General features: G+C 41.6%; 2 protein-coding genes across 4 annotated transcripts in view; one reads left to right on the top strand and one right to left on the bottom strand.

Annotated features, from left to right (window-relative positions):
- The window catches only part of Rtn4 (reticulon 4), a 63,062-nt gene extending 50,891 nt beyond the window's left edge, over positions 1-12,171 (top strand). For all 3 annotated transcript variants that reach the window (XM_036200415.1, XM_036200416.1, XM_036200418.1), the window contains 4 exons: positions 10,196-10,265; positions 10,702-10,748; positions 10,919-10,977; positions 11,260-12,171. In XM_036200415.1, coding sequence (XP_036056308.1) covers positions 10,196-10,265; positions 10,702-10,748; positions 10,919-10,977; positions 11,260-11,302 — 219 coding nt within the window. In that variant the 3' untranslated portion in view covers positions 11,303-12,171. The remainder of the gene's footprint in view (positions 1-10,195; positions 10,266-10,701; positions 10,749-10,918; positions 10,978-11,259) is intronic.
- Positions 12,172-12,278: 107 nt separating this feature from the next.
- Positions 12,279-17,361, bottom strand: part of Eml6 (EMAP like 6) — a 260,091-nt gene continuing 255,008 nt past the window's right edge. The window contains exons 39-41 of the mRNA XM_036201044.1: positions 16,744-16,897; positions 16,051-16,151; positions 12,279-14,032 (exon numbers count right to left, since the gene is read on the bottom strand). Coding sequence (XP_036056937.1) covers positions 14,008-14,032; positions 16,051-16,151; positions 16,744-16,897 — 280 coding nt within the window. The 3' untranslated portion in view covers positions 12,279-14,007. The remainder of the gene's footprint in view (positions 14,033-16,050; positions 16,152-16,743; positions 16,898-17,361) is intronic.

Below are 17,361 nucleotides of genomic sequence, written 5' to 3'. Positions count from 1 at the left end.
GCTTTTTTTAAAGGTGCAGACAGATTGTGTGACCACGCCACACAGGCGATGTAGTCATGGGGTGGGGGCATGATGTAAGACTCAAGATCCTGAGATTCATGTACAGGAGTAAGGGTAGGATCCTAACAGTGGTTCCACATGAGAATTTGCTTTCTATATATTACTGTATATGGGTAGCACAGATTCCATCGGTTTATTTCCTTTGTGTAAGAGACTTCATTAGTCCAGGGTATTTTCTTAGAAGTTTTTTTTAGTGAAAAAACTTGATTTAAAAACCAAAAACTTAAGACTCAGGTGGCTATGGGCCAGGTGTGGTGACACATGACTTTAATCTCATTATGTAGGAGGTAGAGGCAGGAGACTGTGAGGTCAAGGACTAGCCTGGTATTCAGAGAGAGAGAGTTCTAGGCTGCCCAGGGCTACATAGTAAGTCCCCCCACACACACACACCCCTCCAAAAAATAAATAAAAATACATTATAGCACTCAAGAGTCTGAGGTAGGAGGATCAAGTTTTAGAGACAGCATTGCCTTTCTAAAGAGAGTTCCTGTGTGTTAGCTTTATGTGTATGGTCCTGTTTGTCCACCGTAGTTTTTGATTTCATGGAAAAGCAATATTTTCTGCTGGAGTCCAATTCCAGTGGGGTTCAGGTCCCAGAGAGGAGGTGTGGAGTCAGTGAAGGGGAGGAGGAGATTGACAGGATCTGAGGGGTGAATTGGGATGGTTGCCACTTTATTGAAAAAAAAAAAAGCTACACCTTTATATTCTATAATTGCACAATAGTTTAGCCACAAGCAAGATTAAGAGCAGACTCAATGATTCAGGGAAGAAAGTGGCCATCAACTTTATCATGACATTTTTCCTGAGACAAAAGTAAGTTCAGGAAGTATCTAAAAGCCTGTTGTTCTTTAAGGTTTAGTAACTTTCCCTGGCACCCTTTTAATCTTCCTCCTGAGCAGTCTCAGCCTCATGGTCAGGAGGTGTCAACCAAAATATCTGCTTTGGGGGTGAAAAGGGAATGTTTATTCCAAACTGTCAGGGCTGCCTCTGGGAAAGCAAAGAAGAGCTCTGATGGAGCCTGTGAGCAGGGATTGAAGGAGTCTAGAGGCTAGTATTGACCTTTTGACAAGTTAATAGGCACCACAGTCATAGTCAATGGAAGGGCCAGAAGTTCCTCCTGCTAGAGATAAGGAGAATGATTGCCTTTTAGCAAGCAGAACTTTCCTCTAGCCCCTGAGGGAATGGGGGCCCAGTACCAAAGCCTGACCTTGGGAAAAGGACCAGAACTCCACTACAAATAAGAGCAATTTCTTTTCTTGAGGGGCTGGATGCAGTGTTTGCACCATGTAGAATAAATGATCACTGAGCTGTTTTCTAATTGCATTCCTTTGTGTCTTAGTCTTACCATATGGGCCCGTTCCCCTCCTACACTCCCACAGGGAAGGTCTTGCTCTCTTTCTATTATTACCATACCATTTTGATTTCTCTGTATTTATTAACTGAACTCTTGCCCTTAATGGCCTCAGGCTCTGGATCTGGGCTCAGTGTTTCTCTGACTGTCAGATGTGCCCAGTTAGTAAATCTTGAACGTCTGTTCTAGGTGTCAGGGGTTACATTTGGTATAATGGGGATTTATGTGTGCAGAGTCATGCTGTATGGTTCCACAGTAGCAGGGATTTTTCCCAAAGAAGTATTTTATTTAAAGAGACTGCCATTGCATACATTTTCATCAAACCCACACAAAATTTCCCAAAGGAAGAGGCATAAGGAACTCCTATAACACACAGTGAGAGTTGTTAAAATGAAAGTCGAGGTGGTGGAGAGTTGTGATTGCAGTGTTGAAATGCTGGAATTGATCAAGCAGCAGTGCTCGCCATGTGGGAATTTCCTTCTGAGAATGGACTTCTAAAAAAATTTTTTTTAATCCCAGCACTCAAGAGGCAGAGGCAGGCGGATCTGAGGCTAGCCTGGTTTACAGAGGGAGTTCCAGGACAGGCTCCAAAGCTAAACATAGAAACTCTCTCTATCTTGGGGTGTGTGTGTGTGTGTGTGTGTGTGTGTGTGTGTGTGTGTGTGTCATAGAAACTCTCTATCTTGGGGTGTGTGTGTGTGTGTGTGTGTGTGATAGAAACTATCTTGGGGTGTGTGTGTGTGTGTCATAGAAACTATCTTGGGGGGTGTGTGTGTGACATAGAAACTCTATCTTGGGGGGTGTGTGTGTGTGTGACATAGAAACTATCTTGGGGTGTGTGTGTGTGTGTGTGTGTGTGTGCACGTGTGTGACAGAAACTCTATCTTGGGGTGTGTGTGTGTGTGTGCGCGCGTGTGTGACATAGAAACTCTATCTTGGGGTGTGTGTGTGTGTGTGTGTGTGTGTGTGCGTGCGCGCGCGCGTGTGTGACATAGAAACTCTCTATCTTGGGGTGTGTGTGTGTGTGTGTGACATAGAAACTCTCTATCTTGGGGTGTGTGTGTGTGTCCAGGACAGGCCCCAAAGCTAAACATAGAAACTCTCTCTATCTTGGTGTGGGTGTATGGGTGTGTGGGTGTGTGTGTGTGTGAGAGAGGGGGGGGGAGGGAGGAGGGAGCCCGCTATCAGTTTTTAATTGGAATTACTTTGATTTCTAGTTAATGTTAGTTATTATGTGGTACCGGCACTGTTTTACTGTGCGAGAAAAGCCAGGAGGCACAACAAAACCACTATAAGAGTTTATTAGGGGAAGAGGAACAGAGAGAATGTGCTTATACCTTTGGAAGATTGTGCAGGGAGGGAGGAGGGAGGGATCTGTGATCCACTTTTTATGGGCCCACCCCCCACCCCCACCCCCACCCCCACCCCCACCCGCACATGCGCATATGGCCTACGCAACTTCGCCGTGCATGTACATAGATTGCGCCATCACTCTGCATTCAAGGATGTAAGGCCCTGGGTACATCTTGCCAGTGCATGCACGGTCATGGGGCTGGGGACGCTAGGAATTCTATCAGTTAATACAGTAGAAATATTTTAATTTCAAGAAAACAAACTCATTTTATAATAGACAAGCTCTGTATCTTTGATAGACCAGGTTTTTTTTGTTTGTTTGTTTGTTTTTCGAGACAGGGATTCCCTGTGTAGCTTTGCGCCTTTCCTGGAACTCACTTGGTAGTCCAGGCTGGCCTCTAACTCACAGAGATCCGCCTGGCTCTGCCTCCTGAGTGGTGGGATTAAAGGCATGTGCCACCACCAACCAGCAATAGAACAGCTTTTAAAGAAACACTTGAAAACAATTTATCTAATTCCCTGTCTTCATAAAAGCCAGCTGTCTTTGGTGTCCTCAGTTGATAGAATGTACATTTTTAGATTCTAGGTCATAATTAATTACTTGTATTTGAAACCTTCCTCCAAAGTTGAAAACTTTAGAGTCACTCTTGCAAACACATGACAACACCCCTCTGTTTTCCATTTCCTTTAAATTCCTTTTCTCCCTTTCCTCCGGTTTGAGGGAAGAGTTGATTTCAGCTGTCATCAAAGAAATCAAATTTCAGGTGCTGAAGTCAGCTCCTGAGATGAACTGGCAACCTAAGTGTACTTGGTCAAAAAGAAATAGGGTGTGTTGTTACAGATTCCTCTCTTCAACTTCTTGCCTGATTGTTCCATTCATTTTACTTCTGAAATAATAAGCTTTTTAATCCTAGAAAATATTGATCCACAAAATGATCAATAATCCATTCTCTGGTCAGAGTATGGGCTAAATCACTGTAGAAATGCTTCTTAATCCATTCATAATGTCGCTCAGACATTAAACATTTTAAGCCTTATTCATTTTTAAACATTGGGTCTTAAACTGCTGCAGCATTGCCCAGGCTAGGCTGACTCTGAGCTTCTGTTTCTGCTGCTAGAGCCAGAGATAGGTGTTGGAGCTGTGTATCACCTGGTACTGTGACAGTGGTGTTTCTTACCCAGTTAAGGGTTAGTTCAGTTTTCATGATTAATCTGTGTAAGGAGCTTTGGGGAGAGCTCTTGTTTTAAAAGGTATATTTTATATAAATTTACTTGAAAGGTGAAGGAGCTGGAGTTTTCATTCCCTAAAGTTCTGATTTAATTTCTCTGGGAACACTGAATGGAAGATGGCTGTTTTAGAAAGTTGTGCTATAACTGTTTGTGCCTACCTCCAAATTTAAAAGAAAAGTATATCATACCTGCTGGTGTATGTCATACGGTGTTTGGCACCCTAGAGGGAAGCTTGATGAGGTTCCTATCTTATAAGCCAGGCATGTGCATATGTGTGTGCATGTGTGCGTGTGTGGTGTGCATGTCTTCGTCTGCCATGTAGTGGTCAAAGGACAATCTGGTGTTGGTCCTTACTTTCTATTGTTAATCCCACCAGTTGAGAATAAGACCACCACCACAGTTTAAAGCTAAGTTTGAAGTAAGCTTTAATTAAATTCTGGCCAGGTCCATGCCTGTGTTCCCAGGAAATGACCCCAAGTCATGTTTTGCAAGGGCTTAAAAAGGAAGAACCCATATGCACCACATTTCCCATGAGATCCAATTGGGAGCAATACATCCTAATGTACTACTTCCTGTCCACATATCTACCACTCACATGGGATCAAGCACATGCAGATGGATCCAACAAACTTGTTTAGGGGAGTAGACACATGTAGCTTGTTAGCTCCCATAAACAGCAGCCTCCAGCAGTTCAGGGACTGTCTTGTCTTTGGGCAAAGGGTTTGCAGATCAGAGGCATTTTTGTTTCATGGATCTTTTAGGCACAGTAATTAAAAATTAAAATGTAGTGTTGGCTCTCACACTACCTCATTTTATTTTATTGCTGTTTGCTGTGTGCACTGGGTTACTGGCTCAGAAGCTTCTGGGGTTCTGGATACTGAGAAGGATGAGGTCAGAGAACCACCTGACCAGACTGCACCACCGTCTCCAAAACAAGGGAATCCCTTTGAAACATCAAATCCAAGAAATTGTTATTTAACAGGGACTAAGAGCGGGCATTTTCAGTGGGTTCTTACAGGTGTCTGTAGCATGGCTTTTGGTGATAAAGACTAGACTTTGTGTGATAGTGGATCTGTGACTTTCAGTGAAAAAATGGTTCTAGCTGCAGTTGCCTGATATGTAACTATATTGTTTGAGGATATGTTCTTAACTCTGTGCCAGGGCAGGGCGTCCTGAATTCCAAGAGTAACTGATCCAGAGGAACATTACAAGGCTGTGTTAGCACACACATCTCAACAGTTTCCTGATGTACTTCTTTGGCTTTTGGAAAAATTAGAAGGAAAATGTAGAAATAGGAAAGGTCATTCAAAAAAAATGGGTTAAATTGATTTTTAGAAAGGATAAGTAATTTTCAGTGTTTTAAAAGAGTTTTTTTGTGTTTTGTTTTTTGGAACTGAGGACCGAACCCAGGGCCTTGTGTTTGCTAGACAAGCGCTCTACCACTGAGCTAAATCCCCAACCCTTAAAAGAATTTTTAATAGTCAAAGTTGCCAAAGCATCTGGAATTCTGTTCTGTGCCCTTCCATTTTCTTTAAATATATCTCTCTTTCCCCAAACGAAGCATCATAACTCTGCAGAGTTCTTAATAACATGTGTTTAAATTTTATTCCCTTTTTCTCCTGGAGGAAAGGCAAACAAGACATTGGCTTGCCTTTTCCAGTGTTTGTTACTTCTCATCACACATGGCTTCTTGTGGTCTTGCTGCTGTTAGTCAAGCCTGCTCTCCTCAGGTGCTCAGAGCTCCTTTTCAGAGCTCTCCACCCAGGTGTAACCTTGACGTGTGACTTGGATGAAGAAAAAATGTGAGGCAGTATGCAGTAGAATTTATTAAAATTAAGGCAAAGTGGCCAGAGAGGAGACTAATAGTTAAGTGTACTCCTCTTCCAGAGCACTTGGGTATAGCTTCCAGCACCCATATTGAATGGGTCACAACTGCCTGGAACTGCATGCATCTCCACAGGGTCCATCCATTGTTTATTTTGGCCTCTGTGGGCACCTGTACACCTGTGGCGCACACATGGCACATAGACAGATGTGGTTTGCACATGAGTGTATATCCACACATAGATACATTTTTAAATCTTTAAAAAAAAAAATGTGCTCAAGGAAGAAATAAAGCACCAGGGAACAGGTGCTGGTTTCTCAAGGGACAGTTATATCTCTAAAGGTTGCCAGCAAAACACTCCAACCTTGTGTTTTTGTTTTTCAGTGTGTGTACAGCCTTCCAAGGCTGACATGTGCACTGTTATCCTCTGAATCACTGGGTCATCTCCCCATCCTCTCCCCTTAAACACTGTGCAGAGATGTAGTTCACAACAGTTATAAGTCACAATTTTCTCCTATAAACTAGGTTGTATGGTGGCTTTGTAAGTTTGTTTAGGGAGTGCTAGAAATTGAAAGTTACATCGTTTTGGCCCCAGGTAAGCAGTGTATATTGCCATCCTTATATCTTTTGAAAGGAAAATGTAGGGTCTCAGTGATGCCTGTAGTTCTCTGATAGGCAAGCCAGACCTGAGTTAAAAGGCCTTTATTTCCCATGCTTTCCTTCCATGTCTTCATGATTACCTTACATTTCTTTCCTTATTCAATGCTAATTCTTATGACATCTGACTTTTTAAAAAAAAATTTTGTTTCCTTTTTATTTTATGTGCATTGATGTTTTTCATGTATGTGTACCTGTCTGATTGCCTCAGTCATCACTTGCTTTGTGTATGTTACTTTCCTGGCATCAAAGACATTTGATGCTAAGCTTCTGTCTGTCAGAATTGTCTGGCTTTAAGAGTGTCCTTGAGACAAGTACCATTTGAACTTTTTGGACAGTTGTGGAATCTTGAACTGTACTTTTTGTATATTTAGAGTACAATCTTATGAAATGACTATAGTGATCAAGTTAGGGATTGTTAGCTTAATGTGTGCTGGCTGCTATATGCTTTCTGCCATCGTTAAGGGCATCTGTCACTAAAGCAGCTTCTTCTAAGATGTGGAATGTTGACTCTTTCTGTGAGAGGCTAGTTCCCACCTTTTCTAGGGTTCTTAGTAGGAGGAGAGAAGGATAAAAAATATTAGATAAAAAGATAGTTGGGGATTTAGCTTAGTGGTAGAGCTTAGCAAGCTCAAGGCCCTGGGTTCAATCCTTAGTTAAAAAAAAAAGTGAAGTGAAGAGGAGAAAGAGAGACACAGGATACCTTAGGGAGGACCTAGGTCAATACCCAGTGGCCTTTTCCATTTACTTAAAAGGGCTTTTTATAACAATGCCAAGGGGCGGGGCCAAAGACCTCCCCCTTGCCTAAATCAGAGCACACCGCACAGCCAAGTGTAGACCCTTCCAAACACCTGGTGACCATGCCCATGGGCAAATTCTCCTCTTATGCAGCCCTGCTGGATAAGGCAAGCTCAGATTCTCGGACCCTGAGTAATTTGATCCTCACATCTTTTCCTGTAGACTTGTATGCAGTGATGAATGAGAATAGTTCTGTGGCTCTACTGTAAACTTGCTCAAGTGCACAAGTTATATTTAGTTTCTGGAAGTTTTAAAGCTGTGATAAGGGAAAGATGTGCTAGTAGAGTCATCCTTCAAACCGTTCTACCAGAGGTTCTGCAACAGTGGCTAAAAATGGGAAGAATTTCAAACTTTAATTTCAGTTATGAGTGCCTGACATTTTCTTACTTGGAGATTAGAGTGTTGCTCTTTGTAGAATTAATGGTGGTTTTAGGCATTGAAAAGATCTTTTAATCTGTAGTAAGTGTGCTTATGAGAATTTGAATGCCACTCCTTTTGTTGAGTGAGTAAATGGGAAAAGATATTCTTTAGATCAAAAGTAGGGAACGAGCAGTAAAAGAGGCATGATGTGGTTTTCAGTTTGCCATGCCTACCAAGAATGTGTCTGACCCATGGAGGCCCAACAAAGTACTGAGCTATAAACCTAGGCTGAGTGAGTGTAACCGATGCTGAGGCATAATCTTGAGCACTGCAGCCTCCTGTGTAAGCTGACATGGTGTGCTTGGGTTACTGTCTTCTGCGCCTTCCTTTGTCGGCTTCTGTCAACTTCTGGAGCTCAGAGGACACTAAGCATATGATGAGTAGCTTCCTGTTCTCAATCTGAATCCTCTACCTATGACTCCCCCATGGTGATGTCACCTAGAGGGGTTGGGTCCTGGACTCATGCCCACCTTCTCTGTGGCCTAACCCTTGGCTGCCTCTACCCTGCCCTCAGCTGCTGTCTTAAATTTGCCTGAATGTGGTCACTGGGCTCCCAGCAGGATGGAGGGAAGCTGGTCCTCTCAATGGGGTTCTGTTCCTGCTTTGAAGGGGAGGACACTGCAGACTTCCCTTTCACCCTCGGCCACTGTTAGGGAGACTGTTCATGTTTTTAAGTGCATGTACTCATTTTCTGTTGAAACCAGTTGACAAAAAATTTTCACTGCCTGGGATCCAAGAGTGTTGGTGTCCGTTTTTAAAAAGTTCAGAACAGCAAGCAAAACACAATATGAGATGGATACCTTATGGGACCCATAAACCCTGTTTATTATGTGGTTCTATGGAAAGTTGCTAATTCCAGCTTTAGTTAATGGAGGAGCTCACTAGCTTTACTCTTTTCATCAATACTGTTGTTACATATACATAAATAGTCACCATAGGGGCTGGAGAGATGGCTCACTTGCTAAGGGCACTTGCAGAGGACCTAAGTTCAATTTCCAGCACCCTTATGGCAGCTAACAACTGTCTTTAACTCCAGTTACAGGGGGATCTGACACCCTCCATGGGCACCAGAAGGCCTCACTTGGACATACATGAGCAAAACCTCACACACACAAATTTTTTTTAAAAATTCACCATAGGTGGTGGTATCACAGTAATATGTTTGTCGTCTCTTAAATCAGTCACAACAGCTGCGGGACACAGCAAAAAGTTTTGCGTTAGGGAATGTAACAAAGCAGGGATTTTCCTCTTTATGATGTAAACAAGTGGCGAGGGATGTATTACCTGCAGGAGTTAAAGAGGATGGGAACATATCTGGGCATGCTCCAGAAGTGTAATTTCCCACCATGAAGTGTAAGCCAACGACAGAGGAAAGGATACGTGCTTTCCTGTATCCTGTATTATTATTAATATATTAATACAGAAATATGTCCCTGAAGGTGCCCACCTTTCCTTGTGGTTACCAAAAGTGCTGATCATGAATGCTGAATAAAATTTAGACTAGCTTAGTGCCTGGCTTGAAGAACTGCTTTAAACATGTCAGTGAACTCTATGATATTACAAGTTTTAGAAATGAAAGAAAACTACAATCTTGTTGAGCCATTCATGAGTAAAGTGTGGTGGTGGTGTGTGTGTATGTGTGTGTATAAAATAGTTATGAAAATGAAATTTTGTTTTAGAAGCAAAGCCTTTACAGACTATTTCATTTGCTGTTTTATTTTTTAAATCTCAAATGAGCCAGATTTAGAAAAGTACAGTTTAGTTTATTATAACCTCTGGCCCCTGGAGGAGACAGTGAAACCTCTGTATTTGGACACCAGGAAACTTAGTAACCTTTCTTTGCTTCAGGGTCTATGTGCTGAGGTGATAAATAGATAAAGTTAAGAGGGATAATAAATGAGTTTGTTGGGTCCAGCATCTAATGTTTGGTAAGTAAAGGCAGTTAAGGGAATGGTGATCAATTACATTAATTAATGTTTACATCAATTACATTAGATAGTAGTATAAAAGTTTGAGATGCCCCTTCCCCCTAGGTTAATCGTGGTCCTCAAACACCTGAAATTTAGCACTCCTTGCTCCATTGCTTATCACATGCCTGCTATTTTGGTGTCTGAATTACTCAGTTTGTATTTTCTCAAGCATCTTCAGCATGTCAGTCAGTAGTTAATGTTCAGAGTGCTTTGTTGTTCTTCCTATTGAAAAGCTAGACAGTGACTAGAGCTGGAGGGATGAGCAGGGTGTCCCTGTCCCATGTTTTCTGGTGTTGAAGAAAACAGTTCTTCTCTTAGCATGTATTCCATTCAAATCCAAATTTTGGTCTAATTAGGATTCTGAATTAAGACTGGTAACAGCCTAAGTGAATATGTATATGACTTGGTTTTCAAGGTCTATGCCCTGTTAGAGTGGCATTTAGATGGATAATTTGCCGGGGGGGGGGGGGGGGGGGGGGGGGGGGAAGTTTACTTGAATTTTGCTTATCATGGGCTCCTGTTTGCTTACAGTTTGCAGTGTTGATGTGGGTGTTTACTTATGTTGGTGCCTTGTTCAATGGTCTGACACTGCTGATTTTAGGTAAGTCTACAAAAAGATTGAAAAGCACTTAGATACATTTTGGTAGAAATTATCCTTATGGAAAGAAGAAAGAATATAAATTTGAGGTTGTGAGGTCTTTAAGTAGCTGATACTAATTGATACTGTTTTATTGAAACGCTATGTTCCTGAAGACTATTCCAGCTAACAGTGACAGACCCACATTACCTGATGGTACACTCTTGAGTTTAAATGGGATATATGTATTCTAAAAGATTTGTGAGATGTGATTTGAAGCTAAGCATAGCTCCTCAGCTGCATTCCTGTCCTCCACACTTGCAGGAGAATGTGAGCACATACACAGGCCTTAGGAACTGCCTAGTTGTCTTGATTACTGTTGGTTGGTAGTTTGATGTTTACTCCCAGAATAATACCAGTCATTTTTTTTTTTTTTAAAGTTGTGTATTTGCTTTTACAGCTTTGATTTCACTCTTCAGTATTCCTGTTATTTATGAACGGCATCAGGTAAATTTCTTAATGATCACTTGCAGAACATAAAGCTCACCCTTATTATGTAGGACTTACAAAAGAGCTAGTTTCCAAACCTGGTCTTAAGCCTTTAATTTGCTGGTATGTAGTAGTGTTGGATGGTCTTTGGCAGTGGTAATTTTGTAATGATTTATCCTCTTTCTTAGGTGCAGATAGATCATTATCTAGGACTTGCAAATAAGAGTGTTAAAGAGACCATCGCCAAGTAAGTACACCCTGGGACTTCTATACCAAGGGCGAGGGTAGCATTCCCCTGCACACCTGAGTCACTGCAGCGCTGACAGAATGTTCCTCCTAAGTGCCAGCATTAATTCTACATTTGCCCCCCCCCCTTTTTTTTTTTAACATTGTTGAGACCTACATTGTGAGGCAAAGGTGGAAAAATATAGTTTGTATTTTGGTAGCTTTAGGAGTCTCTAAATAATATACAACATAGCATGTTTTAAAGAAGCAGAAAACAGAAATTGATATTTTTCTTTATTTATAGAATCCAAGCAAAAATCCCTGGATTGAAGCGCAAAGCAGAATGAAAACACCCCTGACAGTAGGAGTTCATCTTTAAAGGGGACACTCATTTGATGGTGGGGGTGGGAGGGTCAGGGTGGTGCAGCTTCAGCTCTTTATTTTTAGCAGTGCACTGTTTGAGGAAAAATTACCTGTCTTGACTTCCTGTGTTTATCATCTTAAGTATTGTAAGCTGCTATATATGGATTTAAATTGTAATCATACTTGTTTTTCCTGTATGAAGCACTGGTGAATAAAGTGAGCTGAGAAAGCAATACATTGTTTTATTGCAAGTAGTCTTGCTGTATTTGGGAAGTTGCAAGAAGGTGAAGCTGGGGAAAAAAAAAAAGAAAACTTCATGGTGTACTGTGTTTGGTTGGTGTAAATTGATGCAGATTTTTCAATGAAATGTTTAGACAAGATCATACTACTAAAGCGGGAATGGAAACGCTCTTTATGGTATGTTCTAGGTGTATTGTGAACTTACTGTTATATTGCCAATATAAGTAAATAGAAACATAATCTATATATAGTGTTTCACAAAGCTTAGACCTTTACCTTCCAGCTGCCCCACAGTACTTGATAGTGTAGTCTCAAGCACATAAACTAGGAAGAGAATGTATTTCTAGGAGCACTACCACCATCTGTTTTCAAGAAAACAACACAGAACTCCAGCATAACGTCATTGCAAAGATTTACTGTAGAGTTAATTCTGTCACAGATTCTGATTCTGTGGACTGAATTAATGCTTCCAAATTTGCAGTTATTAAACATTGTTATGCAAGAAATCATAAAATGAAGACTTACACCATTGTGGTTTAAGCTGTACTGAATTACCTGGAATGCATTGTGAATTGTAAAAGCAAAATATCAATAAAGCTTATTATAGACTTCATGTGTTTAGTGTTTTGGTTTCATGAATGTACAGCAAGACACATTGGTAGGGTATTTAGAGTGAATGATATGCTTTTAGAAAGGTTCATGAAACAGTAAAGAACAAAGAACATTTACATAGTGAAATTTATTTGACCCATAACAAAAGGTTTTAAATTCTTTTATACTTTGACTGAAAATAAACTCGTGCACCAATATTTTAACAATACAGTGCAAGATTTATGAATATACATAAAATCACACCACATAAGCTTTACAAATGAGACTTTCAGAAGTCTTTATAACACACACTATTGCTCTTCAAATATACCTGTACATATATCACTGATGAAACTGGTGTCCATCCACATGGTTATTTAAATGCAAGATCTGATCAGAACGAAAAGTCAGTAGTGCAAGATAGGCAGACACGATCATCACTCGGCATCACCAGTTACAGGAAACAGAATTATCGCTGCATAGGGACTCTACTGAGGGCCCAACAACCTACTAGTGGATTAATGTAAGGCATTAATAAATTGGCATGTAAAATAGCTTAATGAGTAGTCTAATCCTTTTTAGAATGTTGAAGCGCTTCCTGTGGTAAATGTTAATAATCTATTCTTTAACTAAAAATGCTTCATTTCACTCTTTCTCTAAAATGACAACTGCAGATAGCTAGTAACTCAATGTCCAGAATTTTAGTGCACAGACTAGAAGAACTCTGTGGCATGTGTACTCAGTGATTTCATCCCATACCAGCCTTTTCCAGTGAGTGCCTTCTGTGTAACGGAACTGAGGGGCTTTCAGTTAATATTGTCCAAGTCACACTCTGTCCTACAACTGACTGAAGAAATTTAAGTACTCCTTGAAATTGGGAATTTGTTGAAGAGATTTTTTTTTTTAAATCTAGATTTAGTCTGCATTGATTATCTGAAACAAAAGAAGCCAAGCCAGCCCTACCCAAGGGTATAAACCAAAGGCAGCCTTTTTTAGCAGAACAAATCAGCTCACTCACTTGGACGTACTGGAGACCCCCACTCGTAGAAGTTGTTTTGTTGGGAGGATTTAGGTTAGATTGTGGATTTGGCACTAACATAAAATCCAGGCTACTTCCCACAGAATTGGAGTTCCTCTGCTGCTCACCTTCCTTATAATCGCTTTCTCTGAGCAGGTAACTGATACCTTTAGAAACTCTAGACATATGCACAGGACAAGTGACGGAGTCTGCTAATCCCGTAGCCCTCCTCAGTTTTGAAGTTTTAGCACCATGTGTAGACAGGAGACGACATGGGAGGTGAGGCAGCAGCCCACACAACTGGGAACTTCCAAGGCACTTAATGGATATAAAACTGAAAATGAAACTTTAAAAAAAATTAAGTTTTTAAACTTTTTTATACATGGCTCATTTGGTTTGAAAGTTAGATGTGGCAAATAGGCTATCTATTTCTGTACTTAAGTGCTTCCAACTTACACTGTCATGTCCAGTGAACATTCTTGAAATATATAGAAAAAGAATATCAAAACCCCTTTGTAAAAGTATTAATGCAAATTAAAAGCTACATATTGGTTAGGGTAACTGAGGCTGTAAATTTTGTGGGCTACATTATCAGGATTTCTTTGTTAGTGTAGTTACTTAATAAGTGTAGGTTTTGGTCTCCAGAACAGAGGCAAATAGTCTTAATATTGTAGGACTTGACTTTCCTTCTTGGCATCACCATCTTGCAAAGTCCAAATTGTGAGACAGTCCTACAACCTCACTGGCACCCAGAGCTTGTGTGTCCCACAGCAGTTGGTGTTGAGGAGGCACCTCTGCATGGCCCAGGGAGAAGCAGCATAGTGCACGAGGTTCTGGTGTTCACAGACATCGCCACACAAATACACTGGAAAGCAGACCGGACATTTTTGTGTGCTGTAATTTTGCCAGGTGTCCAAACACAGTCTTGGCAAGTGCTCGAGATTTCAAACTGTAAGCTAGGGTCTGGCCACCTACCGTAGTCTCCTCCTTCCAGTTACCATGTTTGTTTGTTTGTTTGTTTCAGATTTGTTTTGGGGACAGGGTTTCACTATGTAGTCTGAGGATTACAGGTATGAGCACCATGTCTGGTTTACAGTTCTTTTTTAGAGTTCTCTGATGTATCTGCTTTCACCCCTTTTGCTGCTTTGAGCATTTGTGCAGAATGAAGTCATTGGGGACTTTGGCAGATTTCACCCTATCTGTCCTGTTGATATTGAAGAGGTTTTATCAGTGCCATTTAAATGAAGCCCCTTTTATATGGTATGCAAACCTTATGTTTTTAGGTTACTTGCTGTGGGATGTTCTGTATGTCAAATGTGTTGCTCTGATTGGTTAGTAAATAAAACACTGATTGGCCAGTAGCCAGGCAGGAAGTATGGGCGGGACAAGCAGAGAAGAGAATTCTGGGAAGTGGAAGGCGGAGGGGAGAGACCGCCACCATGACAAGCGAGATGTAAGGTACAGGTAAGCCATGAGCCATGTGACAACTTATAGATTAATAGAAATGGGTTAGTTTAAGATAGAAGTAGATAACAAGAAGCCTGCCACAGCCATACAGTTTATAAGTAATATAAGAGTCTGTGTTTTTTATAAATGGGCTTCGGGACTGCTGGGGCTTGGTGGGACCTGGAGAGAAGCTCTCCAGCTACAGTTACTTCGAAGTCTTGTTTAGTAAACAAGTCACCTTGTTTTTCCTGCACTAGGGTGGCCAGTTCATTTAGGTCTTATAATCCCAGCTTGTTCTGTTTGGCCAGTATTGTTTTGAATGGATATTAATAGTCCAAAGGAACTGGTGTCAGTACTATCCCAAGCATTAGAAGTACCTATGATAGCTGTCACAGTGAGCTAGAGATAACTGTAGGCCATCACTGCGTTCTTACAGGTGCCTCTTCTACAACTTACTTAAACCACTAAAAATATCAACATTTATTTTTAATGTTTTAAACTTAATTTAGTGCATGTGTGTGCACATGCGTAAGCACTGCAGCATGAGTGTGGAAGTCAGGACAGTTTTCAGGGGTGGATTCTCTCCATCTGGATCACTGAGATTGAACTCAGGTCATTAGACTACGCAGCAAACACCTTTATCTTGCCAGCCATGTTTTGCTTCTTTATCCCCTCCCCCTGAGTTTTTATTAAACAAAAACCATATTTGCAATAAAGCCTTTTGATATGTCAAAATTGAGTTATGATAGAATGACCTGGTCCTGTCCCTCCATGTGCCACAGACCTGTGGGTCAGGTTGGAAGGGTTTCTTCCAAAACAATGGCTTCCTAGCCACGATTCTTGCAGACTAACCTGCCTGCTTCACCATGAAGTCAAAAGCTGCCTTGGCTGTCCATCCAAACAGCTTGTTGAAGTTGTGCTATTGACTAGCCCTAGACCTCGTCACCTTCCATTCTTCTGTCAACTGAAGGCCAGCACTTGCCTCAGTTGTTTCTTAGTGTCACTAATATTTTTAAATGTCTGTTGGCTATAGTGATGCATCTAAAAGATAGTAGCACAGACTTAAGGACACATGGATGAAGGTTGATTTTTTTTTTTAATTGATTCTCAGTGATTGTTTCTACTATAGTTAGCCATTCTAGATTTCTTACCTTTTTGGCCCCTCACTCCCAGCGGTGTTCAGAATAGCTATCACGTGACCTGAGCTCAACAATCCCGGGACAGTACTAATGGGGACATAGGTCTGTCAAGATTTGTTGAGAACCCCAACAACAGCCTATAATAAGAGTACTTGTTCTTCTTAGGAACTCATAGAATTTCCTTTTTACTGCCCCACATCAGACCGTTGTGTCCCTGGCAGAGCCTGACCCACAGGACACCTGAACTAGACTGAGACAATCAGGCCTGAGGACCCAATCAGATTAATTGGGATACTACCTGCAGTCGTCTCCTCCAGTGCTGACCACATACTTGTCATCATAAGAGAAACGGATGTTTGTCACATGAGCTGAGTGGCCAAAGTAACGTTTATGCTTGGCCTGTGAGGAAAAACAAATGGAGTGCCTGTTATTTCTAATAACTTGTCAAGTTACAGATCCACCAGGTTCATTGCTCCCAGGAACCCCTGCAGCTCTGTCTGGACACGGAGTTGATGGGAAGAGTACAGTGTCCCTTCCTCTTAGGGCTACAGATTGTGCTCTTGATACCCAGGCTCAAGAAATTCTAACTGAAACCACAACACTTCCAGGGTATATCTGCCACCCAGCCTTTCGCTGATTTCGCTGCCTCATTCTTCATGGCCTTTTTGTCCACCTACCATCTATCTAGTTTCTAGGGCTGTATCTCCAGAGGGACATTAAAACACCAGCCAAGACCGGGCAGTGGTGGTGCACGCCTGTAATCCCAGCACTAGGAGGCAGAGGCAGGTGGATCTCTGTGAGTTCGAGGCCAGCCTGGTCTACAGAGCTAGTCCAGGATAGGCTCCAAAGCTATAGAGAAACCCTGTCTCGAAAAACCAAAACCAAAACAAAACACCAGCCAAATCTCCACAGGGCTGGATTCATCATAATTCTGATGGCCATCAATATGTGCAGATTCTTTAGACTACAGGGGCTACTCAGGAAGACTCACGAATTTTTCTGTGCATGGAAAGTCAAAGAGCTTCACTAGCCCAAAATCATCTCCTGTGACAATGTTCAGGCCGGCATGGGTCACACATGCACAGTTGACATCAGCCTTGTCTGCATTTCGTGGCCAGATTCCAATGACTTCATCTCCTAGAACACTGTTCCAAGAGGGAAAGGTGTTAGGAAGATGTGACAGAATTCCCTAGGGTCATTGTCCCCTCCTAGGGTAAGAAGGAATGCTACATGATTTGGTCATGTGGCAGCCATGGCTGTCAGGACAGCCATCCCCAGCCCTGGGCATTTTCACCACCTTTCACTCTTCCTTCTCAGTCCCCATCTCCTACACTCCAGAAAGAAAAGTGTATCCCCATCTTTGATTTTCCTTTTCTTCTTTATAGTCCTACTGAATATGTGGATGCTGGCAAGGGCAGGACTCCTGACTGGACTATTGTCCCTTGTCCTGAATAGAGCAGGCATTGTTTCTTTGCTCAACAACAGTTCTAGTCCCCAACACCCTTCCCTTGTGCCTTCTTTCTCCATGTTACTGGAAGCTTCATTGTTACTGGGCTTGGTCAGAACATTTGAACTTTCTGAATGGAGCTTGGGGTTGGTATGAATGATT

Source organism: Onychomys torridus, chromosome 10 (assembly GCF_903995425.1).
Source record: "Onychomys torridus chromosome 10, mOncTor1.1, whole genome shotgun sequence".
Taxonomy (NCBI): Eukaryota; Metazoa; Chordata; class Mammalia; order Rodentia; family Cricetidae; genus Onychomys; species Onychomys torridus.
Note: the sequence above shows the minus strand (reverse complement) of the source record. Positions and strands in the feature narration are given on the sequence as shown.